The 26,337-nt window shown below is 38.9% G+C and overlaps 1 protein-coding gene across 4 annotated transcripts in view; it reads left to right on the top strand.

Moving 5' to 3' along the window:
• SCG5 (secretogranin V) overlaps positions 1-24,089 on the top strand; it is a 77,464-nt gene extending 53,375 nt beyond the window's left edge. The window contains exons 3-6 of one of the 4 annotated variants that reach the window (XM_020995623.2): positions 1,689-1,838; positions 8,011-8,120; positions 18,619-18,672; positions 23,539-24,089. In XM_020995623.2, the coding sequence (XP_020851282.1) occupies positions 1,689-1,838; positions 8,011-8,120; positions 18,619-18,672; positions 23,539-23,634 (410 nt within the window). In that variant the 3' untranslated portion in view covers positions 23,635-24,089. Of the gene's footprint in view, positions 1-1,688; positions 1,839-8,007; positions 8,121-18,618; positions 18,673-23,538 lie in introns of all 4 variants that reach the window. The other 3 variants (XM_020995554.1, XM_078151315.1, XM_020995693.2) reach the window with 3 other exon arrangements.
• Positions 24,090-26,337: the final 2,248 nt, after the last annotated feature.

Raw genomic sequence — 26,337 nt, 5'->3', positions numbered from 1 at the left:
TCCCAACTCCAGGTCCAGCACTTTATCCACTGAGCATTGCAGAATGGGTCCGTTTAGTATAGAGGCAAATGGCTTAGCCATCTCAATGATCCATGAGGTTATAGCCCAATCTTTTACCGTATTGACTGCTGTATAAAAGTTTGGCCACCAACTAATGATGATTTTTTTTTTTAGCCATAGCAATTTATGAAACTGTCTGCTAAGATGAGATTAACATCAGTTGGGGGAATTCTTATACTAAATGAAATCTTTTGTTCCTTAAAACATTGACATAGGATAATGATTGATATTATTCTGCTTACTTCACAGTTATTTTGAGGATGTGTGAAGAAAACAATGAAAACATATTTGTTGCTATAAAGTGTAAGGATGATCCTGAGTCATCAAAGCCAAGGTTAAATTATGTTAAGTATTCTCTTGTTTAAGAAGGCAGAGAAAGGGTCCCTTCTGCCTCTAAATCAGTGGTCTTATTAATACAGTATAAAATCTCTAGTTAGTGGAAGTTGTGAAGTAGAATCAGTTGAGGCTGGTCCAGAAAAGGTTTTCTGAAAGAATAGGATTTGTTTTGGTTTTCGGAAGGCACCAGGAGAGGAGTGTACTGGTAGAAGTTTAATAATTGGCTCTACAGAAAAAAAGCATACAAACAATACACTAAATGTATCTAATTTTTATTTTATTTATTAATATTTAATCTGGATTTTAAAAAATAACTTTTTATTGATGTCGTCTGTTTTTTACAGCATCATAGTTACCCCAAGTATCCTTCTCCTTCCCAGAGAGCCATCCTATTTAACAAATGGCATTTTTTAAAACAGGAAACATTTGAAAATATGAAAGCATATTCAGTATGTAACACCTGTGGACCTCCCACCTCCATGAAGGGGTGGGCTGGGGGTGTCTTCTCATATCTCTTCATTCAAATCCTCTTTGATCTTTATAATTTTGTCACATTCATTTGATTTTTTCAGTGTGTTGTCCTTTCCATTTACATTGTCGTAGTTATTGTGTATGATGTTTTCTTGGCTCTGCATCAGTTCCTGTGGATCTTTCCATGCTTTACTGCATTCATCACACTCACCATTTCTTACAGCATAGTAATATTCCATTACTACAATTTATTTAGCCATTCTCCAATCAGTGGTAATCTTTGTTTCCAGTCCTTTGCTGTCACAAGAAGTGCTGCTGTAAATATTTTGGTGAATATGGGGACTTTCTTCTTATTGATGGCTTCCTTAGCATATAAATTCAATAATGGAGTCTCTGGTTCAAAGGGCGTGGGCATTATAATCACTTTACTTGCATTAATTCCAAGTTGCTTTCCAAAATGGTTGTACCATTTCACAGCTCCACCGACAATGTATTAGTGTGCTTATCATCATACAGCCTCTCCAGCATTGATTATCGCCATTTTTGTCGTCTTTGTCAATTTAATCTACATTATTAACATTTTTCCAACACTAAGTCTAAGCTATTAACAAAATAATAAATCAAGTACTGAATCATAGCATTTGCCAATTTGCGAAGTATAAATGTTCACACTGAAAATTTAACAATTATCTCTCAAGAGCTTCTTTAAACTTGCTCCAGCACATCTCTGAAATGGGAACACAATCTGGTTGAGAAGTGAGTGTCTGTCTTTCTGGGCTCCTTGTCTGCATGCACCTGAAGCTGTTCTGCATTCCCTGCAGGTGGTGCCCATGAAGGTCTGCAACATTTAGGTCCATACGGTAACATCCCTAACATCGTGGCCGAGCTGACCGGCGACAACATCCCCAAGGACTTCAGTGAGGACCAGGGCTATCCAGATCCTCCAAATCCCTGCCCCATTGGAAAAACAGGTAATGGGCAAGCATGCTGATGTGTTCCAAAGGTGAAATAAGTTTGAGATTATAAGCGATCTAAACTAGAGATGGTAAGCATTTAGAATTACTAACAGTTCAATTCCACTGGGTGGCCCTGTGTTAGAAAGTGAAGGGACCAAGTGATTTTAATGTACAATATACAGTTCAGTCACAAGGCTTAGATGCATTAAGTTATTTTGCCAAAATATTCTCTCTCTCTCTCTCTCTCGTTATTGTTCAGTCATGTCTGACTCTTTGTGACCCCACGGGCCATACTGTCCATGAGGTTTTCTTAGCAAAGACACTTGAATGGTTTGCCATTTTGTTGTCCAGTGGATGAAGGCAGAGGTTAAGTGACTTGCCCAAGATCATCCAGAAAATATCTGAGGCTGAGTGTGAATTGGTCTTAGTGACTTCAGGCCCAATGCTCTATCTGCTGAGATATCCAGCTGTCCCTTTCTTTTAGTTGCCCTCAATCATCTCCCCCTTCTCTTTAACTTAAAAAAAAATCTCCACCACCTCTCTCCAAATTCTTCCAAAACATCTTTCCCTTTTCCAACGTAAGATGTAGACAACTCCCCCATCGCTCAAGATTATCTGCTCTCAGGATTATCCACACCCATTCATTTGTCCTACTTTTCCCCCTAACTCCTAGGCTTTGGATCTGGTCAGCCCCTCCCAGTGTAGGAGGTGGTAGGGGTGGTGGGAAGAACACAGTATTAACAATTTAAGATCTATTCAATCCTTGAGGGCAAGGACTATCCTTTGCCTCTTTGTATCCCCAGCGTTTAGCACTGTGTCTGGCACATAGTGAATGCTTAATTTCAAAGTGTTTATTGACTGATTGGTCTATGTAGAGCTAGCTAGAAGAGACCTCAGGGCCCATGACGTTGAAGCCCTTCCTTTTACAGATGAGGAAATTGAAACAGTGAAGGTGACTTGCACAGATTCATACAAGTGGCACCTTTCAGTTCCATCATCTTACGGAATATTTATTATTAGTAGTATCCTAATTTTACAGATAGGAGACTAGGCTCATCTAAGGTTACGTAGCAAGCAGACGAGTAAGAATCTAAACTCTGCTATTCTTTCTATTACACTATAGCAGTTCTCTGAATATAGTGTGGTATAGTGAAAAGAGACATGACTTTTGAGTCAGAGGACTTAGGTTCAAATCCTGCCTCTGATACATCCTGTCTATTTGACCTTGGGGCAAAGCTACTTGAATTCTGTGGGCTGTGGTTTCCTCATCTGTAAAACGAGGGGCTTGGATTAGATGGCCACTGAGCTCCCTTCAGTTTGTAGATCTGTGATTTTGTTTGCTCAATAAAGGCTAAGCAAAAAACTCGACTGTCAATTTAAATACATTTTAACAGTTCTCATAGAAGATCAGATATGGAAGCACAGTGAAATTTCTCCTAGTATTCCAGTTTACCAACTTCCTTTCCTCTCCCTTCTTTCTCCCCTCAGGTCTTCACATACTGTTTCTATGGATAACAGAGAGAGGACTAGAGTACGAGTAGCATTTCCTGTTAAAGTTGTCCTGGACCATGTTACTCATACTGTTGTTCCCCTTAGGATGTGGTCATTTCCGTCACCAGGATGGGCCTGCATCTTGATGTACCACTGATAGTTTTGGCAGCCCTGACCCATGGACCTCTCTACCCCTACTTCAGGCTCTTTTTAAAGTGAGACCTTTGTTTTCAAGCTAGCACTTAGTGACTGAGGATATAATTTCCCCATTTCCTTTTCTCCACTTTTCAAAATAACATTCAAAGAGCTGCCATCTGCCATTTCTGTCTCAAATTAGGATGAAATGTTATGTCTAGGTGTGGACTGAGTTGGAACCCAAAGTTCTGATTTAATCTGGTTACCTGCCAGAGGTCATCCCTTTCCGGGACAAATCTGTACTTTCAATGGATTGTGTAAGAAAGAATCCAGAGTTGGGCGGGCAAACTGAATTGGAGCATTAGTTTCCAATAGGGTATCAATATGCCTGAATACAGCTAACCTTGGTCTCTTGGTGGTGCAATTTCCTCATTATTGAAATAATTGATTTTATTGATACTTGGTCTCATTTCAGGCATTGCAGAGAGATCAGGAGAAAGTCCAAGGACTCCATAGGGAATGTTCAGGAGTAGATTTTGGACTCTGCTGCCTCATGAAAATCCCTCTTGGGCTAGAGCCATTAGAGGAGGTACTAAGATGGCACAGCAGCCATATGTGCTGGAAAATCTGGGATAGCCCAAGTTCCAAGAAAAGAAAGTGTACTTTTAACAAGACTTCACAAAAGGAATATCTTCTATCAGACCATGTGTCTTTTTTTGTTGTTCAGAAAACACGGTCCCTGTAACTAACTGGAATCTGAGTGATTGCGTGTGGCTAAGCAACGTGGGTCTGCCGGCACAGTGAAAAATTAGATTTGAAAACAGGATTGCAGGAAACCCTGAATCGCTGCACGGCTCAGATCACTTCAGCCACATATTGTTTGCTTATAGAATTTTGGATTCAGGAGAGGAAAGACCTGTACCAAGTTTAAGGAACAGCAAGCAGTCCCCAGGGGCAGCTGGCTGGATTGATTAGACACAGCAGGGGGCCTTATTCATGTGTTTAGATGGAGTGAGTTTGGAGTCAAGCATTCTGGGTTTGAGTTGGTCCCCCCCCCCCCCCCCCCCCCCCCCCCCCCCCCCCGTGTCTTCACATTCTACCCATCCTTTAAAGGCTGGCTCAAGTCTTACGTGCTTCATAAAATATAAGATCCTCAGTCTGGCATTGCAACTCACTTTAGTCTGGCTCTCAACTACCTTTCTAGGCAAATTGGCCTGTATCCTGTCCCTGATGTGTGACGTTCTAGCTGTCCCCTCTGTGCCTCTGCTCGGGTGGTCCGCCAGGTCTGGAATGCTCTCCTTCCTTCCCTCTGCTGTGTGGCATCTCTAACTTGCTGTGAAGCACGTCTCGAGGGCCACTTCTTACAGGAGGCCTTTCTGGATTGCCACCCCAGTTGTTAAAACCCGCTTGAAATTGCTTTGTATGTACTTTACATTTATTTTTCCTCCTTCTCTCCCTCCCCCAGTTGAATTGTAAGTTCCTTGAGTAAAGGGGATGTTTAGCTTTTTCTTTGTAGTCCTAATACCTAGTACAGTGACCTGCACATAGTAGATGTTTAATAAATGTTTATTGAACTAAATTTATAGTACACAGAGCTCTACTTCTAAAGTTCTCAAGTTTTTGTTGCCTCTATTTCCCATTCCAAACTTATATACTTCCTTATGTTATTTTTTTCATGATGAATTAGTTGAATTCTATATGTATCATTGAAAGGTTACTATGTATAAGGCCTTGCTAGATGAGGGTTAAGTGACATATTCACTTTTGAGCTGTGAAGGGAAGATGGGAACAAAAATGCTGAAGACACACTAATTCAAATAAGTCAGGTCAACAAGTATTTATGTTAAGGTATTGTGGAAGAAACCGAAAGATGTTTAAGACACAGCTCCAGTTCTCAAGAAACGGTCTTGGGGGTGGGGAGAGATAAAATGGACATTCTCAAAAAAAAAAGTGGGAAATGATACAATGTCTTATCAATAGAATGTAAGCTTTGTGAGCACAGGGTCTGTACCCCGTTTGTCTTTGTATACAGAGCACCTAGTATGTTACCTGGTCCAAAGTTGGTGCATGATAAATGCTTATTCGTTGTTTGTTATCATCAGGTGCTAGGCTATGTGGTAGAGACCATAAATGATGTTGGATTTCAGAGAAGGAAGAGGTCAGTATGGACTGTGGTGGATGTCCCAAGTCTCGGCTTTCAGACTTCCATGCTTCTAATATACTATCCTGGAAATTTAGTCTTTAATTTAAGGAAAATCTATCCTTTAATTCTCTCAATATGCTTTCTGCGTCATTGTGGAAATCATAGGGAAATCCTCATCTATGTTATTTCCTGGCCACAGAAATAATATTTTAAATTCTTTAGTGTTGGGTGCCTCAGTTATCTGACTCCTACTACTATGTACTCATGACCTCAGTGGGCTTCCACCCTTCAGCATCACCCCGGAAATCACTTCCAGTAAAGGATTAGAATCCACTCCAGAAAGATATCATCCAAAGAATGTGTCTGAGCACCTATTTTTGCTATAATTTCCTCCATTCCTGCTGGAGTGACATGCTGATGGTTGCAGATGTAGGGGTTAGATAACGTTCCCAGTCAGGAGCTCTGAACACTGAGCAGACACACAGTAGAGCTGCATTAGAGATTTTTTGGTATGCTAATGACTTCCACATTAGGTTCATGCTGCTGAGAGGCCTTGTGTGCGCTTCAGATGGCCTTGTGGAAAGACTTGGAAATGTTCCAAGAAACTAGACACAGGACATACCTGGCTGATTGTAAATAGGCTCCCATTTTCAGCACTTATTTGAAGTCTCATCAGCCTTTTGAAAACAGGTCTTCACTCCTCCCCTCAGCTTCTCACACAACCCAGACTTTAGTGGTTGTCCAAGGCACATAAAAGATAGGCAGAATGAGTCATTGCCGGAGAATCATAAGATCCAGAGGGGCTTTGGAGAGTACTGAGGCCAAGGACGCTTTGTCCTCCGTTAGCAGGGACATAATGGAGTATAGGTATAGAATGAGGAATATATGACATGGACAATATGTTAATTTACTTGACTGGACTTATTTGTTATAAGAGAGAGTTCCATGGAGGGAAGTCATTGAGGGGTGATAGTGATGTTTTTAAAAAGGCATCAATACAATGTTTACAAAAGGGAGAAAAGATTTTGAAGACACTGTTTCTGAATGATAGTATGGTCTAGTTAGAGAGTTGACCTTGATTTAGTAATACCTGAGTTCAAGTTTTGCTTTTGACCCCAGATTAATAAACACATATACCATACCCATTGAACACAGAGTGTGTGTTAGACTAATGGCAGCCCAAGCCTGACTGTTACTTAACCACCGAGCACCTCAGGCAACTCCCACAGATGAAGCCATTCTACATCCTTGGAAGGAATGTCCACATTAGGCACTACCCTACCTACATGAAATCACGAATCTGGACCCAAAATACCAACAACTAGAAAGACAGTGCCTATAGCATCAGTCATGCTAGGACAACCATTAGCCCAACCAACACACACACACACACACACACACACACACATCTCTGTTCACTGGCTACGGCATATGTGTTGTTTATTAATCCAAGGGCACATTAAAAATGTGGAAAGTGTACTGGTTATGCAAAATACACAGCACTTCCTCCTCCCTCCCCCCAGGAATGTATATCTCATATTAGAGCTATAATTAGCCCAAACTGCGCCTGAGACAAATTCAGTTTGTGGGTGTGTGAGTGGAGTGAGGTCAGGAGAGGATTGTAGGTGTGGTTATGTCCTGGGCCCCCAGAGATCTAGGAGGTGAATCAAAGGATTGTCAGGGTCATCAGTGGGGGAGGAAGGACTCATACTTTATCTCCTATCAGTGCCCTGGGACAGAGTCCTATTTGGCTTCATGCTGAATACAACCATGGCCAATATATATCAATCAATTAAGATTTATTAATTGCTTACTATGTGCCACGTATTGTGCTAAGCACAATAACTATTGTATATTATATGTAGTACATCATTATATAATCTTATTTATCCTATAATATATTATTATATTTGCATAAAGTATGTTTTATATATAAAATATATTGGTATCATACTTTTCTCTAAGGAGCACAAGCTGCATTTATTTTAAAATATATAGAATATTATATTACAAATATAATATATAGCCTTACTAAACAAATTAACATTGTATTCAAAATAGAATATTCTATTTTATATGCTGTATATATAATAGTATGATAATATTGCACCTTTCTCTACGGAGCACAAGGTATTTCCAAAAATCTAGGCACAAACTTCACCATATCCCTCTGAAGTAACTAGAGGGAAGCAGCCATCATCATTTTCAGTTTCCAGATGGAGAACAGGCCCAGAGAGGGAAAGTGATTTGCCTGAGGTCACAAAGTGAGTCAAGAGGAAGCAGAACTAGATACATGAGATACAGATGGGAATGTGATCCTGACCTTCAGTGGCCTGCCTTGTTCCTATTTACCGTTACCCATGGGGAATGCATAAGTTGCTTAGCTATTTCTCAAAGACTTCTGGCTGTTTGCAGTAGGTGATGGATGTCTGGAAAACTCCCCCGACACTGCAGAGTTCAGCCGAGAGTTCCAGCTGCATCAACACCTTTTTGATCCTGAACATGACTATCCTGGCTTGGGCAAATGGGTGAGTTCCACTTTAATTAGTACTGATCATAGTTGCTATTTACATAATATTTTAAAGTTTGGAAAGTGCTTTATATACATCATCCCAACTGAGCCTTCGAGCAAACCAGTGGAGTAGGTACTACAGTTATTATTATAGCCATTTGACAGATGAGGAAACTAAGGCTCAGAGAGATGAAATGGTTGCCTAGGATTGTACCATGAGTTGTGAATGAGGATATTAAATGAATGGATCACAGACATATTAGTTGTTCTAAATGATAATATGGGATACACATTAATGTTTGATATGCTTTAATCAGTGTTTGTATCAATTTATAGAGACAATTATATCAATGATCTTAAGACATAAATGATTGTTATACTATATATTATGACCTTAATGTATTATTGTATCTATATTCAGATCTATATATTCAATAGGTATCAGAGGTGAGATTTGAAAGCAGGTCTTCCTAACTCCAAGCCTACCACTCTCTTCACTGTCTCATTCTGTGCCTACATTTTCCATACTCATTTATTGAAGGTGCTAAAAGTAGAGCTAAATTATAGAGGAAATTTGGGGTGGGAAGACTGCTTAGAAACAGATTTCTTAAAAGCCTAGGGCAGGGAAGGACCTTGAGTAATTCATTGATGATATCATCAATCCTGGCAGCATCCTGGCAGCTTCCTGGCAATCATATAGAATAAACAGGTCAGTGTTTAAAGTGTTACAGATTAATATTTTGTTGGCTAAGGAATGATGACTCTCTGGAATCTGTGTCTGGGTTATTTGTGTCACTTACCATGATGTAACACAGAAAATAGGAAATAAGGCTTTATAAGTATGGAGGTATTTTTTTTGGGGGGGGCTAGGCAATGGGGTTAAGTGACTTGCCCAGCGTCACACAGCTAGTAAGTGTTATGTGTCTGAGGCCAGATTTGAACTCAGGTTCTCCCGAATCCAGGACTGGTGCTCTATCCACTGCACTACCTAGCTGCTCCTGGATGTATTATTAAAATTAAGTTAAATCAGTATTTATTAAGTCCGCACTGTGTTTTTGAGACAGACATTTTGTTGTACTGTTGTCATCTAATATGGCTTCCTTATGAGGTAGTGAGTTTCTTGTCACTGCAAGTGTTAGAGGATCTTTTCCTGGAGTCTGTTCCCCCATCATGAGGTCTGAGAGGGCAGGGATACTGCTCTTAGACCCTAGTTTGGAGGTATTCCCATCCAAAGGCTTATTGTCGTGTGTGGAGACACTGCCTACTCTGCCCTGTGTCACTTAAATCATTGGGAAAAAAGGAGGATCACTAGGTATTACGCAAGATGCGTATATCCCTTCTGCCTTTACCCCCTCCTCCCTTGTATTAAGGGATCTCAGAGACCTTTTAGTACAATCTACAGCTGAAGGCAAATTCCTTGTACAACATACCCAAGAACTGGTCTCACAGCTTTTACCTAAAAACCACTAATAATGGAAAACTCATTATTTCCTTAGGAAGCCCATTCCACTTTTTGATGGTGCTAATTAATAATTTTTTTCACCTTATGTGAAGTCTAAATTTGTCTTCTTGCAGTTTCTACTCATTGCTCATAGTTCTGCCCCTCTCCAGGGGTTAGCAAAACAAGCAATTATAATTAATAGCTAACATTTATATAGCACGTTAAGGGTAGCGGACAGCTGAGGAAGGAAGGATTTTAATTTAGCCTTCCTAATTCCAAGTCCAGTGTTCTCTCCACCATGACACTTAGTTGTCTAATCCTTATTCCATGTGACAACTCTTTGAATACTTGAAGACAATGATCATATTCATCTTCCATTTTCTCTTCTCCAGGCTAAACATGTTCTTCCAACCAATCTTCATATGACATGAACTCAAGACTTTTCAACATCCTAGTTACCTTCCTGTGGATATTTTACCACATACCAAAGTGCTTCCTAAAATATGACTCCCAGAAGTAAACACAATACTCCAGATGTGGCCAGACAGAGTGGAATACAGTAATATAATTTCCCTCATCCTAGACATTATTCTTCTCTTAATGCAGCCTAGGATTGCATTAGCTTTCTTGCCTGCTATATCTCATTTTTGACTCATTGAACTTTCGGTCCATTAAACTACCCAGATCATTTGCAGATGACACTCTACCCTGTCTTATATTTTAGAAGTTGATTTTATGAGCCCAAGCATAAAACTTCATATTTATCCATGTTATATTTCATATTATGCTGTTTGGTGAGAGAACAGGTTGACCCAAACTGTCATCGTTATAGGACTCTGTAGAGTGAGTGCATCTATTCCTCTCTCATTGTTTCAATTATCAGCTTTACAGTAATCATTTCTTAATAAAATCTGTGTATCTAATCCTAATGCCTCCCCTGAATTCCAATCCAACCTTGCCAACTGCCTGCTTGATATCACCTGGCTGTCCTAATGGCATTTCAAACTCAACATTTCCAAAACAGAACGGATCATCTTAATCCTTGCTTCTGACCTGTTTCCAAACTTCTCGATTTCTATTGAAGACATTACCATTATCTTGGTCACCCATGTGTCATCTTAGACCTTTTCCTTTCTTCATCGATCCCATCAGTCAGCAATCTTGTCAATATTCCCTCTGTATCATCTCTCATAACCTCCTCCTTCTCTTTACTCAGACACTACCTTAATTCAAACCCTTAGCATCTCTTAGCTGGGCTATTATATTAGCCTCCTAAATAGTCAACTGATCTTGCTGATTTCATCTTCACCTCTCTTCAATTTATTCGTCACACAGCTGGCAAAACAATTTTCTGAAGGCACAGGTACACCTTCCCCCCAACCCCAATTCCACTCCAAAATCCTTGATGTGACTATAGAATAAAATACAAACTCTTCAACCTAGCATTTAAAGCACTTTAAAATCTCTAGCCAACCTACCTTTCCTGAGTTATTTCATAGTACTTATCTTTGTGTACTCTGTGACAACTTGGCAGCTAGGATGGTGAAGTGAATAAAGTGCTAGGTCTGGCGTATGGAAGACCTGGATTCAGATGTGACCTTTCACATTTATTAGCTATGTAACTCTGGGCAAGCCACTGAACCTCTGTCTGCTTCAGCACCTACCTCCCAGGATTGTTGTGAGGATCAAATGAGATATTCATAAAGCACCTAGCACAGTGCCTGGCACATATTAGATGTTTAATAAATGCATTTTCCCTTCTTTCCCTTCTTAAGTGTCCTGCTGTTCCCATCACTGAGCATTCTATAGGGACCTGTGTTCAAAACCTAACTGCTATTTACTATCTATGTGACCCCGGGTGAGTCATTTAACTCTGAACTTCAGTTTCCTCATCTGTAAAATGAGGGGGTTGGACTAAATGGCCTCTTAAATTTTCTTCTAAGTCCATGGATCTTATGGTCCAATGTCTTGTGACTCCGAAGTCCAGGGCTCTTTCTACTATGCTGCAATGCCTCTTTAGCTTAGATGTGAGCTGTGTCTTGAATATAGGTAGGATTGGGAGAAAAGTGGGAGGAGAAAATTCAGAGGGGAAAGAGTATAATAAGGTTAATAAGCGTAATTGGAATGGAGGGTTTGTATTTGGAGCAGTGGGAAATAAATTTGGATTGGTAGGTTGGAACTGAATTATGGAAGATCTTTAGAAAGGATCATAAGAATATCGATTTAGAGCTGCACTGCACCTTAAAGTTATCTAGTATGAATCCCCCAGTTTTACAGAGGAGGAAACTGTAACCCAGAGATGTGAAGTGACTTGCCCAAGGTTACACGCATAATAAATGGCAGAGGTGGAATTTGAACCCAGGGGTTCTGACTCCAAATCCAGTATTCTAGAAAGTTAGACTTGATGTGAAAGAAAAAAAACCATTGTAGATTCTTGAAGAAGAGAATCATATGATACAAGTGCTCTTTATTAAGATTAATCTGAGGGGGCAGCTAGGTGGGGCAGTGGATAGAGCACCAGCCCTGAAGTCAGGAGGACCTGAGTTCATATCCGGCCTCAGACCAAACACTTGACACTTACTAGCTGTGTGACCTTGGGCAAGTCACTTAACCCCAACTGCCTAAAACAAAACAAAACAAAAAAACCCAAAAAACCCCAGTAAGATTAATCTGGCAGCTAATGTCAGCTAGGAGGCAATTGTAAAGTCATAGACAAATCACAGAATGTCAGAGTTGGAAGAGACCTCACAAGTCACTTAGTCTCATGACTGAGAATCCATTCTGTAGCACTCCCAATAAGCAAATTTCGAAGCTTTACTTTTCTGTTGAGCAAGCACATACAATCTTCCAAGGACATTTATTCTACTTGTGGACAGCTCTGATTATTAGGAAATATTCTTTTACATGCAGTTAAAATCTCTCTCTTGACAATTCCATACTGTGCCACCTAAGTTCAAGCAAAAAAAAAATTATTTCCTGTTTTGTATGATTAGTCCTTCAAGTTCTTGAAGACAGTGATTATGTCTTTCTTGGTGTGTCAATTGATACAAGAATATTTTGTAATTTTAAAAATAATTTTACTGTTCTTTACTATGATTTCTCCTCTCTGTGCATATGCTCAAAGAGCCGCAATCTAATGTCCCTGTGAGTCAGGTGCTGCTATTATCCCTATTTTACAGATAAGGATATTGAAGCTCAGAAGTTAAATGATCATGTCCCCAATCAGCCATCGTAGTGGGGTCCTAGGCCTTCTTTAATCTTTCCTTTTTCTCCAGGATAGCTTCAGAAAAGCCTCTAAGGCAATATAGGTATGAGATGATCAAGGTCTAAGGTGATGGCAATGGAAATAGCAAGTAAGGGGAGGAAAGAAAAGAAATATTGATGAAGGAATTAACAAGACTTGAAAACTGGAAAAGGAAATTGAATAAAGGAGATAGAGGACAGGGAAGAGCCAGATGACATCAAGGCTTTTGACTAGAAGATTAGAAAAGTGACCTTTATTTAGAAGGAAGTCAATGGTAACTTCTGAGAACATAGTTTCAGTAAGATGTTCAGCATAAGCTGTTGTCAGAGGGATGAGGAAGTAATGGGTGGAGAGAAATCAGAGGCAGACAGTACGTTCCAGGACTTAAAAGGAAGGAGTAAAATTTGGATTGTAACTAGAAAGGACAGAAGGATGAAGTGGAGGTTTTTGTTTTTAAGTTAGGGAAGACCCATGCAGGATTGAGGTAGAAATGAGTTTGTGAAAAAGGATGGATTAAAGATACTAGTGGGGGTGGGGAAGGTTGTCTATAAACCTTCAGTGGTGGCAGAAAAGGTTGAGTCCTGAATTAGTTGGATGAGTTAGCCTTGGAATGAGAAACAGAGATTTCCTTTCTCTGAAACTGCATGGAAGGTTGACAAGATAGTTGTTGATGGGAAGATGACAACTTGTGAGGTCAGATGATATTAGTCGCTTCTGTAAATTCAGAGATTGAGATTGTACTCTTAGCATGAGATGGGAAGAATTGGTAGCTTGAGAAAAAAAATGTAGGTCTTCACTTGGCACTGTGGAGTATATTAGGGGAAATAAGAGAGGGATAAAAAAGATTACATAGCAGAATCAAGGGCTGGATCAAATCTGGAAGTCATTCCTTTACTCTTTAATTGTCTCAGTTTTGCATGGTTTTGCATTTTCTTCCAGCAGTACTCTGTGGTCCAGGGGTAAGTGTAGAAAAAACAGAGGCTAAGGATGGAAAAGGTTAGGCAATAGCATATCAATTTTGGAGGAAGAAGTCCAGAGTGCTGGAGAGGACAGTATTAAAGTAGTTGACTTTGGGAAGTTGGGAGGGAATCTGAATAGTTAGAAGGGAACTAATGATCTAGGTGGAGTAGGAAGTACCAAGTAAATAAAGACTCCAATAAAAGCAGAGAATAAGTTTAGTGGGTGTAGGGAAGTAGGAGAGATCGAAGACATCTTTCTTTTTTCCCAAATTTGGCTCATCTCTTTCAGAAAGCCTTTCTAGGTTCTCTTCAAGTCATTCTAATAACAACCAAGTCTGTAGTTCACATCCTTGAATTAGTAACACATATGTGTAGTATATCTGTGTTTCTGTCACTTGTTTTATATGTATGTATGAGGGCCAAAGGCTAGAACTTGGACTCCTTATAAAAAGGAGTAAATCCATTAATTTAGGTCATGTTTAGAAGTCTGTGTATGATTTTTTTTTTAGTAAGGTATCACCATCTCAGGTAGTGTTTTCACAGATTTAGAGTTCTCAAGAAAGCATAGTTTCTTGTTTCTTGTGCAGTTCTATTAAGGACAATGGTATAAGTATATATTACATATACATGTGTGTATGTATATACGTATACACACACACACACACATATATATTTATATACACACTACACACACACACGTTAATTGACTTGTCTATGGTCACACAGATGGTATGTGTCAGAGAATATATTCAATCTGTGTGTATATATATATGTATATATATATGTACATATCTTGCATATATACATACACAATAACATTTCAATGAATCAGTCAGTGGTCTAGGCAACTCTCTAAGACAGATGTGTTAGAGATGAGTTGAATTAGTAGAAGGAGTTTCCACACTGATACTTCTTCATACCAATTGAAATCATAGGTCTGATATGTCCACTGTGGTTATTTCTGTAATAACTTATTATTTTGTTTCTTATCATTAGTTTATTATTTATATAGTTATTTGGGGTTTGCAAAACACTTTGCCCATATTGTGTCATTTGAGCCGTATGACACTCTCTGAAAGTATGGCAGATATAAAAACAAATTAGGAAACCAAATCTCAGCGAAATTAAGTGATTTGCCGATAGTCAATGCCCCATCAGTAGGTGATAAAGTCAGGATGTGAACCCAGGTCTTCCTTGCTTTTAAGTCTACTACTCTATCCATTGCATCTCTACGCTAAACACAAGTATCTGTCTTGTCTTTTTCATTAGATTAAAGGCACAAACTATTTATTCTCCTTTGTTATTTTCCAGTGTTCGATACATAGTAGGCATCCAGGGAACTTTAAAAACTGGATGAATTCCTATGTCTTTTCATTACTTATGCTTCGGTAATATCTCTTGGGAGTTAATCACGCCTACAAACAAGGGGAGGGAAGAGTTGCTTTGCAAGAAACAAACAGCCAGTAGTACACTCTGATGCTAAACAACTTACACTTGAATTCAGTTGCTGATTCTTGTAAATTTCACTCTCCTTTCCCTCTTTATCCTTCTATTCCAATACCTTACTCACTCAGGAAAAAAGTTTTTGACCCATGAAAACAAATATTTTCCCTTTCTAAATGTGCATTGGTACTTTTGATCAGTACCTTGGATGACTCCAGAGTATTTTCAGTAAAACAAAGCAAAATGGGCAGGGTGAGCACAGTAGATGGGCTGGATGGAGACAATCTCCTTTGTTCAGTGCTGCAAACATGAGTTAGCAATTAAGTCACTGCATTGTCTTTGGTTTAACTTGCTTCTTTCAAATGGCCATTTCTCTCTCACCTAGAGCTATGCTTAGGTATTTCTGAGTTCATGGCATGGCTGAGTTCCTGACTTCCCCCCAAACCTAATTTCTCAACCCCTATACAATCAGTATTTGAAACTACCAGGGATTAGTTGCTCCCAAACCAAGGCTCATATGCCATTGCACCTAACTCTTGGTGATGGATATACACTTGCCATGACCCTGTTTGCACTTGGTTTCTCCTCACTGTGTACAGTCCCATTTGATAAACCTAGCAGACCATTAATCCTGGGAAAGTAGCTCTTTGCAAGGTGGTACCAGTTGGTATCGAATCACTCACCTCTCAGCTGACCATGTTTGATCAAGCCAAGACTGGATAGTTATTTGTCATGATGTTGAAGTGGATTTAATGCTTCAGTTTAGAAATTAATTAAATGCTTTTTGACAGCAGTATGCTGAACTGTCAAAGGAACGTGTTCCTGAGGAAAATCTTCCAGAAGTGGAAGTCTCACTAATTGAAAAATACATTATAAGGCAGCAGCTAAGAGAGTGACTTCAAGACACCATGATGCCCCGTGACATTTTCTGTCAGTGAAAATAAAATCACTGCGTTTTGCTGTTCCAGCATCCCATAATTGCTGAGCTGATGGAGATTCCCTCTTGTTCTTAATCTGAGAATCCCTGAATTTGTTTTAAAAATATTTTGGATAACTGTATTTCAATACGATCACTTTCTTTTTTTAACCCCATGTACCTCAGGCATTTAAGACATTGTTCTGAGAAGGTTTCGCCAGACTGACAAAGGGCTGCATGACACAAACAATTTAAGAACTTGGTTAGAACCCCTGCTCTAGTGGAATATTCCCTAAAGTAGATTCTCTGTCACGTGTGCATGTTTACCTCTGCTGAAGCACACTAGATGTCTAAGCTCTTTAGTGAAGAATAGGAAGCCTCTGTTCAGAGTCTGGAACTTGCCACCTCCATTGAAAGCAGCCTGACTTAACCTAAGGGATTTTGGCTTCTAGAGAGGTGGATTCTTTATTAGTCTTCATTTTGTTTTGTCTTTCTGCTCAATCTATCTCCGACAGTTCCATTGCCTATAGAACAGTCAAAGTAAGGACTGCCTGGGTCCACCTTAGTTCCCCTTTGAAGATTAGAATGGAAGCAGGGCCTAAGCACATCCTGGTGACCTAGGATAAATATGAGAGTGATACTTGGGGAAAGAGCTAACAGACAGATTGCGTTATAGAAGATCAGAATGGTAGGATCCTAATAAGGAAACTGAGGTTAAGTAACATGTCCAAAGTTACAAGTGTCAGGGAATGGATTGTTATTTTTGGTGGTAACAATCTCATGGAACAAGGTGGCTCCAGGAGGTGCTGTTGAAGAGGAAAACCAAAAAATGTTTTGCTTTATCATATCCTATGATACTAGAGTTCAGTTCAGTTCTATTCCACTCTGTCCCATCCCTTTCTGTTCTAATCAATCCTTTCCTGTTCTATTTCATTCTATTTCTTCCGTCCCATTGCATTTATTCAGCTGATTGATTGGTACCCCATTTTGCAGTATCAGCTATTGTGTTGGCTCCCCATACATTGCTGATCAATGAATTTGATATTGTGGCACAGATTGAACAAATCCCACACTGCTCTGAGTAATGAGGCACAAAAATGCGTGTGCTGAGGTACTTTCCTGCCTGGTGGTGTTAATACTAGTGCCACTCTGGGCTTGGAGAATAGCATCACATCCATAGAAAAGGCAACCTTCAAGCAGCAAAATTAAAGAGCCCCAGAGTGTGATAGGCTTATTCCTAGAGGGAACAATCTCCATGTCTGCCTTTCCTCTCTTCAAATATTAAATTGAACTGTTCCCCAAGAAAGCTGACAAGTGTGACTGCAGCCAAGAACGTCCCTCTTTGGCAGATGGAGGGGTTCTTTGCCTTTCCTTCCCTGGCACAGCCTCCATGCATAGTTGAGGTTGGGCAAGAGATATGTATTGTGAATCAGGGAGGTTTTAATGAACATGAAAAGTACAAAGCTCATTCTTGGCACTTGTCATTTTTGTCTCCACATCTATTATTTTCTAAAAAAAAATTGTGGTACTCAAACAACTCAAAAGGATATAAGCACAGAATAAATTTGTGCTTCACCAAAACTTTATGCTTCACTTCCTTTATCAAAGTTAAGGAAGCTTATTTAGAGCAAGATGAATCACCTCATTTATACTTTATTTTCCCTTCATTAAAAAACCAAGCTAAACCAAACAACAACCAAAGCAAACACCACCGTTCTCCTTCTCCCATCCCACTCACAGGTTAGGTTTTCTGTCTTTTATAATCATAATCGAAGGAAAAATCTGTTGAGCATGTGTCCTATATTCTTGAGCTTATTTGACTCCACTATGTGTTTGAAATATAGCAGTATGTGGAAACACTTATACAAACTGTGGTAACAGAGCCTTTTTTTTTTCTCAACATAACTTTCCTTTCTGCCAAGAAGTTTTTTTTTGGCAGTTTTTAAAAGGTTCACTCTATTAAAAATGTTATGGACCAAATGGTTTTCTTAGCGTCTTTACTGGGGGCACTAACTTAAAACTACAGATGGATTGGTTGCAGAAGCCGTGATGTTGAATTTATTTACTTGGAGGATTGTTACAAATAATCAAACACTACACCCCTGGAGCAATTAGTTTGTGCAGTTTGTTAAAAGGGAGTTAGACACCATTCTCCCCACCCCCACCCCCACAATGACTGGTTTCAGCCATAGTCATTTCATGGGGAGGCGCTAGATCTGTGCTAGACTGGTTTCTAGTGCTTGTATTTTCCTATTTATATGATTGTTGATGACACTGCTGGGCCCCTGGGCACTCCAAAGGACTTTATTAAAAGCTGAAAAACCACGAACTTTTCTCTTGTGGTTTATCTTTCTGACACGACATTCTTTTCATTTAGTTCTGTTTCCAAAATATGTGTATGCAAATGTTCACAGGAAACACAGAGTATTGCTTTTAAAATAGACATTCGACAAATTTGATCCATACTTCTGCATTTGTTTTTTTTTTCTCTCTTCCCTTCCCCCTCTTTAGAACAAGAAGCTTCTTTACGAAAAGATGAAGGGTGGACAGAGACGGAGAAGGAGGGTAACCTACAGTCAACTGCTTGATTATTTTTCTATATGATTGTTATCTGAAGAGGGTTATTGACAAATGCTGAGACCTCAGGTTGTTCTGAAGCATCCTCAGAGTCTCATCATATGCATTATGAAAAATTAGGAGGGTGGTCCAGCATGAAGAGGGACCTTGCTCTGAAAGTACATACCAGGTTCTCTGGCTACCAAGACTTTGGACCACAGTGTTAAGAACCACAGGCCTCATAGCTGCTATAGTTTCAATTCATTGGAAACTCCTTAAGTGCTTACTCTGTTCCTAACTCCATGCTAGGTACTATGGGAGATCTCAGAGAGGCCACTAAAATGAGCTCTGCCCACAAACCTTTGATAGGGCCCAACTATTTGTTTTTCTGTATGAAGTCTCCATGTGATAAGCTTGCATGCAGCCTGGTTGAGGAGACAGTTTACACTTGTGAAACACTCACAAAGTGATACAATAAAGTCAAGGTCTAAATTCCATGGTTCATATAATAATTTTTATGAGCATTTTGTTAGAGAAGCTGTATTCAGCAATTTCCTCATTCAGTTCTTGTCTTTTCCTGGCCAGATTATGGTAAAATTTTCTTACTGAGCTATGTTCATTTGCCACTTGTCACATTTATCTCTGCTTGAAGATTTCAACATCATTTCCCCACCCTAGGCATCCAACATGGACTCAACTATTTATGTTCTTGTTTGACTATTATAATATTTCCTTGAAGAGAACTGAATGGACTTGGGCTTTTAATGAATTTTTTTAAGCACTGAAGCTTACAAGTTGAACAGGTGAAGTTTTGCTATCCCACCAACACTTTACCCTTAAAGGAGTTTTACAGTCTATCTATTACCCCTTCCCATTTGGTGAAAATACAACTGTCACCAAGTCAGCACCTATTTTGTGTTGAATTTTTAAAAAGCAAACCAGTGATACCATCACAAGCTTATCACACGGAGACTGTTAATACAGAAATACAAAACTTATAGTTGGGCTCTATCAGAGGTTGGGGAACTAGATAGTAATAGTTGCAAATTGTTCTAACTAGTGTTATCCAATCTATTTCCTTACTACTGATTTTTCTGGCCTTAGAGTTGTATAGGCTGTCCAGCAACATCATTTATCCCTATTGCTCCATGTCACAGAGCTCCAAGCTTCTGCCTCAGCCTGAGAAAGAACAGATATCCCCTTTCTGCTTTAGGATTTATAAGAGAGACTCATAAGGTATCAAAAGGATAGAAAAATACCTTATTTGGCAGTTAATTACCCTGTTTAGCAATCTTTGCCATTTGAGAATGAATAAGACTTCCGTTTGCAGTCTTATAGTTGGAGGTGGAAAAGGGCCTAGGGAGTAGTAATCATGGAGGAACATGCAGAGGTCCCTACATCCTTATAATTATGCTAGTAAATGTCCATTATATGGAGATTTACCAAGAAGGTGCCCATGATTTCCATTTCCTCTGCTCTCCATGGTACATAAATGACATCTGCAGTAAATTCAGCAGAGAGCCTCAGTTTTTCTCCACTCCCTATCCCACCACCTCTTGGTCCTTCCTTAGGGGATGTCAGTGGGTGACTACTTAGGTCTTATCCTTATGAAACTCAGATATCAAAATTTTGGAACTTTGTCCAGGGTTTATATTTTAGCCTCAACTTCCTTCACATGGAAAAGGCCTAGAATTTATGTCCATGAAGGTCAATGTGACCCAGTGGTATCAAGTACTGTCTGTTCTCCCGGAGCATACAAAGATCATGTCCTCAAGCCAGAAGTATTGGGTCTCAGTCCTCTTGGGTAACAGAAGTTGCCTTCCCTATAATCAGTATTCAGATGGCCTTCACAGTTTGATTGAAGACCTTAACCATCTCATTAAGTCCATGATTCAGAAAGAAGAAATTCTGGACTAGTTTAAAAGCAAGACTTCTCCCAAAGAAGCTTAGCATAGGTTGTGGGTTTCCAGACAAAAAATCAAGAGCAGAGATCCAATTCTTATTTTTGTTCCAGAGGAAAGAAAGAAAAAGAAAAGAAAGTGAAGACCTGAGTGCTAGATCTGGCCCCATTAACTATATATACTGTATGACCAAGGAAAATCAAACTTCATCGTGTCTCAATCCTTCTAGTTGTGAACTGAGATAAAATTCTTGTCCCTTTTTAATTCTTGGCTCAGTGACAGTATGATATAAAAGTACCTTCATTTCTTTAGAAGAAAGATGGTAGATAAAAAACAGAGAATTCTTCACTGATTATTGTTGTTAAGAGGTAGAACAGAATATTAAGGTTTGGTTATCCATCAAATGCCTGCCTATTCCAAAATTTAAAATTATGTCTTTGGATTTCAGTGATTCTGTGTTTCCAAAGAATTACCGTGACAAATTATGGTTTCCAAAGAGTAAGGATGAGGCAGGTTTAAATTCTGCCTCATGCACTTAGCAGCTATGGGAACCTGGGAAAGTCACTTAATCAGTGTCAGCTGAAGTGCTTGGTACGTAACAGGTGCTTAATAAATGCTTGGTGCTTCATCTCAGTCTCCTCACTTGTAAAATAGGGATAATAAATAGTTCCTACCTCATAGGGTTCTTGTGAGAATGAAATGAGATGACATAGACAGCACTTTGCAATATTAAAGTGCTATATAAATGCTAGTTACTTTTAGTGTTATTATTTTATTTCGTATCTCTTCTTTTATGCCAACCCTGTGAGTCTTAGGGGGACACAAGGTATTATTCTCATTTTACAGGTGAAGACGTTGAATCCCCAAGGAGACTGAGCAGCTAGTACAGAGTCATATCTGAGCGAGTGGCAGTGCTTACACATAATAAAATAATAAAAAAGTTGACATTTATAGAGCACTTCTAGGTTTACCAAGTGCTTTGCCCACATTGTCTCACGTGAGCCTCATAGCAGACTTGTGAAGGAGGTGTTATTATTATCCCCATTATGCAGATGAGGAAAGTGAGAGGTTAAGTAACTTGTTTGTGGTCACGTAGCTGGTGAGTATCTGAGTTGAACCCCTCTCTTCCCCATTTTCAACCCAGTGTGTGCTACTACCCATTATGGTACGCTGTCTCTCACAATGTGATACTGCTTTCCCAGCATGTGCCTGCTAGTCTGTTTGCTGGATCATAAAAGCTAGTTTTAACAGGGAACTGAAATATTCTCACAAATGGAGGTATTGAGTTGGAGTGGAACTTTTTGGGTGGTTTAAAAAACATTCAAATAAATTCCCTTTTCCTTTTCTCTCCCTTCCTGTTATTTTTCCTGTTCCCAGCCTTCACCACCTTTCCCTCCCTTACCCCTCAATATGGCACTTCCTGGGTCTGGGTAGATGGGGAAACATTAAAATGTCACATAAAAACCTGTTGCCAGCGGTAATCTCCCCAAACTTCCATCTCAGTCCAAAGTGCTGCATATGGTTTAGATGAGACTTTATGTGATCATCCAGAGCCAACCAAACATTCAGATTTTTCACTTGTAAAACACTTTTCAGTCAACCTTTAAATGTCTTACTCACTGTTCAGTCTTTACACATATTCAATTAATATTGGAGAGCTCCCCTTTATTTAGTCTAACAAACATTTAAATTCACCTAGGAAGATGATTTTCCAGAAAATGACTTTTAAAAATAACATATCACCCTTCATGCAGGAATTTCCACAAATTTCAACCAGGTTGGTCTGTTTCACTTCTGAGCCCATTCTTGACTTGCTTTGAAGTAGAGCCCCAACAAAAAAGGATACAATGCTAGCAAGAGAGCTTGAAAACCTTCCCATGATTGAGTCCTTTAGCTGTCAACTGCAAAAAACGGATCCCCCAATCTAATATTTAGGGGAGCATGCTTAGTTAAGTGCTGTAAGTGAGCATAGCACCTCCAGATGAAGCCTTTAGAAAAGAAATGTGACTTTTTGACCAACATGGAGCCCCATCTGGACACAAAGCCCCTGCAAAATGTTGCCTCGGCGAGTCTGTCTTTGTGAACTTCATGTGTAACTGAATTGCTAATCGTTCTGGAATCATAAAATCCCAAAGCCCTTTTCTTATTTTTGTTGGGTCATTGGAAAGACTCTTCAATAAACAAATATCTTCAAAAGCTTTTGCAACAATATTACTTCCTGCTAAAGACTATATTGCAAGGCTCCAATTACTTGCTTGAACTCCAAATACTGCAAAATAGATGTGAGTTGGAGCAGCAATGGAAAAACTTTGAAACTTTGACTCATTCAGCATACCACCAGATGGAACAGTGTTACAGAATATAGAGGCCAGCACTGGACATACAGGCTCCTCCCAAAAGGTATAGCTTTTGAATTTGAACAGCTGGATCTATATAAGTACTAGCAACTCCCACTATGCATCTCCACCACTATTTAGTACTTGAATGGAAAAAAAAATCACTTATGACAATGAGAAAAGTCTCTTCAGTAGTTTTTGATTTTTAATTTCAATTCTAGTGTGCTTATAAATGTTCTTCAGAGATATTTTTTTAATAAACCAAAAATAAATAAATAAAACCACCCACAGGAATATAGCATGAGAATTTTCCTATGTATAGGGATCACTAGCTAGGCTATTGGAAAGCTTGTTCACCTAAGCATTCACATCGCACAAGTCAGATTGTGGGGATGGGGGAGGTTGATTGTTAGTTATCTCACAGGTTTAAGTTAGAAACATAAGTTCTAATTAGCACTCTGGAATAATAATTCAATCAATATGTCCCTTCAGTAAAGCTCATCACAAAGTGGTCCAGCTTATATCTATAGGGTTTTTTGCTCACATAGTGGGCATATCATAATACATTGCTTCCATATGTCTTCCTGTGTTATGCATAATTGATCCTTTTTTATATCACTAAACTATGTGTTTTTCAGAATGTGAACCCCTATCTGCAAGGGCAGAGACTGGACAATGTGGTGGCAAAGAAGTCTGCGCCTCATTTTTCTGACGAGGACAAGGATGAAGAGTAAAGTGAAAAAGATTGAAGAAAACAGATGCAGCCCATTAGATCACAATATTGCTTACGTGTATTGACTATTAAAACCCTAGTGAGTGGCAGCATGTTTATTGTTTATGTAATTATGGATGAAAAGCAGCTGTATTTATGACATTGTGTTGTCATAGCTGAAGAAAAGATGGCTCTGCTTTCTGTTAAATTATGGTAATAGGAGCTTTTGGGTTATTTTGTTTCAGGCCTAGAGTGAGCTTCAAAATTAAAGTGATTTTGATAGCTAGTGTATATGTCTACAGTCATAAAAAGCAAGACCATAAAATTTACTCAGTTTGGTTGTAGTTTAAATAGTATTTGGGGCTCTAGTTTGATACCTATTACTGTAAAAGGCAGAGTTTGATTTTGATTGTTTAGTTCACCAAGCCCTTGGGCATTGTTATACCCCAATAAATATTATTTTACTCATGAGGAATAGCTGATGCTTTCCACTTGGCTCTATCTTTATAAGTAGGCCTACAGACTACCATGTTTATAAGGATCTTTAAAAGTGCGCTTCGTAAGTAGGCTCACTTGGTCTCTATCCTGCTGTTCATCGACTTCTTATGGCAGGCTGCAAAGGTTTCTACTTGCCCAGATGGCTGAAAAGATGTGCAACTTGCTTTCAGTTTGGACGTTAGAAGTTTACAAAATGATTTGCATAAACACATTAGAGATGGAAGTAACCTCATGGGCTTATAGCAGTACTTCTCTATGTATTTCATTCAAGCTAGAGTTGTTCCCTGATTTTTCATCTACCAAATGAGAGTTGACCTTCTAATCAATTTTGACCAATAGGAAGGCTGATAAAGTAAAATTCTTCAACTTAGAGTTCATGGTAGATAAAATAAGAGAAACTTGAACGCAATATAAGTTACCCTGTATGTTATGAGAGCTGAATACAAAAGTTCAGAAAAAAAAGAATACATAGCATCAATGATTTAAAATTCTTCAGGGGAAGTATATTCAAAAGACAGATAATTTTCTCAATAATGAAATTCTTGGGTTTGATTTCCAGGAAAATTATTGTGCACACTGGTAAAGGAATGTTTATGAGAACGTAGAAAAGAGAGAGGTGATTACTAAGAACCAATACTGGTTCTTCAAGAGCAAGCGATGCCGGATTCACCATATTCCTTTTTTGACATGATTACTATACTAGTAGACTAATGGCATAGGCACAGAATTTCTGACATTAAGGCATTTGATGTGATTTCTCATGATATCTTGATGGACTAGATGGTGATATGGGTTTTATACTTAGGTAGATTTGGAACTGGGTGAATGATCAAACTGAAAAAAAGAATGAGAATTAATGGGTCAACATTAACTGGAGGGAAGTTTCTAGTAGAGTGCTGTAGGGCTTCATGCTTGGTCCTGTGTAGGTCACCATTTTTACAAAACTTGGATGAAGGCATATGTAGCATGCTTATTGGATTCAGATAACATTTGGGATGACAAAATACAAAAAGTAGCATTTGGATCCAAATAGGGTCCAAAAAGGTCTCAATAAAAAGTACAAATCTAATATATTAAAATTGAAGAGAGATCAATAAAAATCCTATACTTGAACTAAAAATATTAGTGTTTAGAACACCTGAGTTCAAATTTCAGTTTTACCAACTAATATTTTTATGAACTTGGGCAAAGAACAACCTGTCTGAGTCTGTTTCCTTCTATGAGAGATTAGCTATTAAGTTTAAAGGCTTTAATTGCAATGTATTTCAATTCAACAAAAATTTGGCATAGTGAAAAAAAATTAACTGCTTCATTATTAGGTTCTGATTATGACTGCCACTGACAAGCACCTGCATGATCTTAGGTGAATAACTTAAATTCTTTGCCTTATTTTCCATAATTGTAAAACCAGGGGCTTGCACTAGGGGATCTCCAAGGTCTTTTCCATGTCCAAAGTTCTATGATTTACTTATTCATTTATCATCATCATCATCATCATCATCATCATCATCATCATCATCATCATCATCATCTTTTGGCACCAGGGAGGATTAACAAATTAACAGGATGTGTGCTGTCAAAGAGTTTACAATCTTTGGGAATAAATAAGAATACTAATAACTATAATATGTTGCAAAGATTTAGTATTTTTACACCATACAAAAATACTGTGACTGTGAAATTTGTTGGGCAGGATAGAGGAAGACAGCAAGGACCCCTGACTTCAACTTGGATACTCTTGTTTCTAGCAATTCGCAACAGTGAGTAGGAAGGTGAGAAGATGAGTGGTGAGCATGATTGTTAGGTCATCTAAAATAAACAGATTATAAGCACTACAAGCCCGTATCCTGCCTTCAAGTTGCCTAAGCAATTGGTAGAACACTTAAGATGCTCATTACTTAAGGTAATGAGAAAATAAATTCTAGCTCCAGCTATTGTACTCTACTGTACCACACATCATTGTCATTAACAGAGACAGAAGCTGTTTTCAACTAATACCTTCTTTCTGGATCATCTCCTTTTCCCATTTTCTCCTAAACCATTCCTTTTTTTTTCTTTTTGGCGAGGCAGTTGGGGATAAGTGACTTGCCCAGGGTAACACTGTTAGTGATTGTTAAGTGTCTGGTCTGAGGCCTAATTTGAACTCAGGTCCTCCTGAGTCCAGGCCTGCTGCTCTATCCACTGCACCACCTAAATCATTCCTGAAGTCAGACTTAGTTTATTCTTA

This window comes from Phascolarctos cinereus, unplaced genomic scaffold, assembly GCF_003287225.1.
Source record: "Phascolarctos cinereus isolate Bilbo 61053 unplaced genomic scaffold, phaCin_HiC Scaffold_3;HRSCAF=262, whole genome shotgun sequence".
Taxonomy (NCBI): Eukaryota; Metazoa; Chordata; class Mammalia; order Diprotodontia; family Phascolarctidae; genus Phascolarctos; species Phascolarctos cinereus.
Note: the sequence above shows the minus strand (reverse complement) of the source record. Positions and strands in the feature narration are given on the sequence as shown.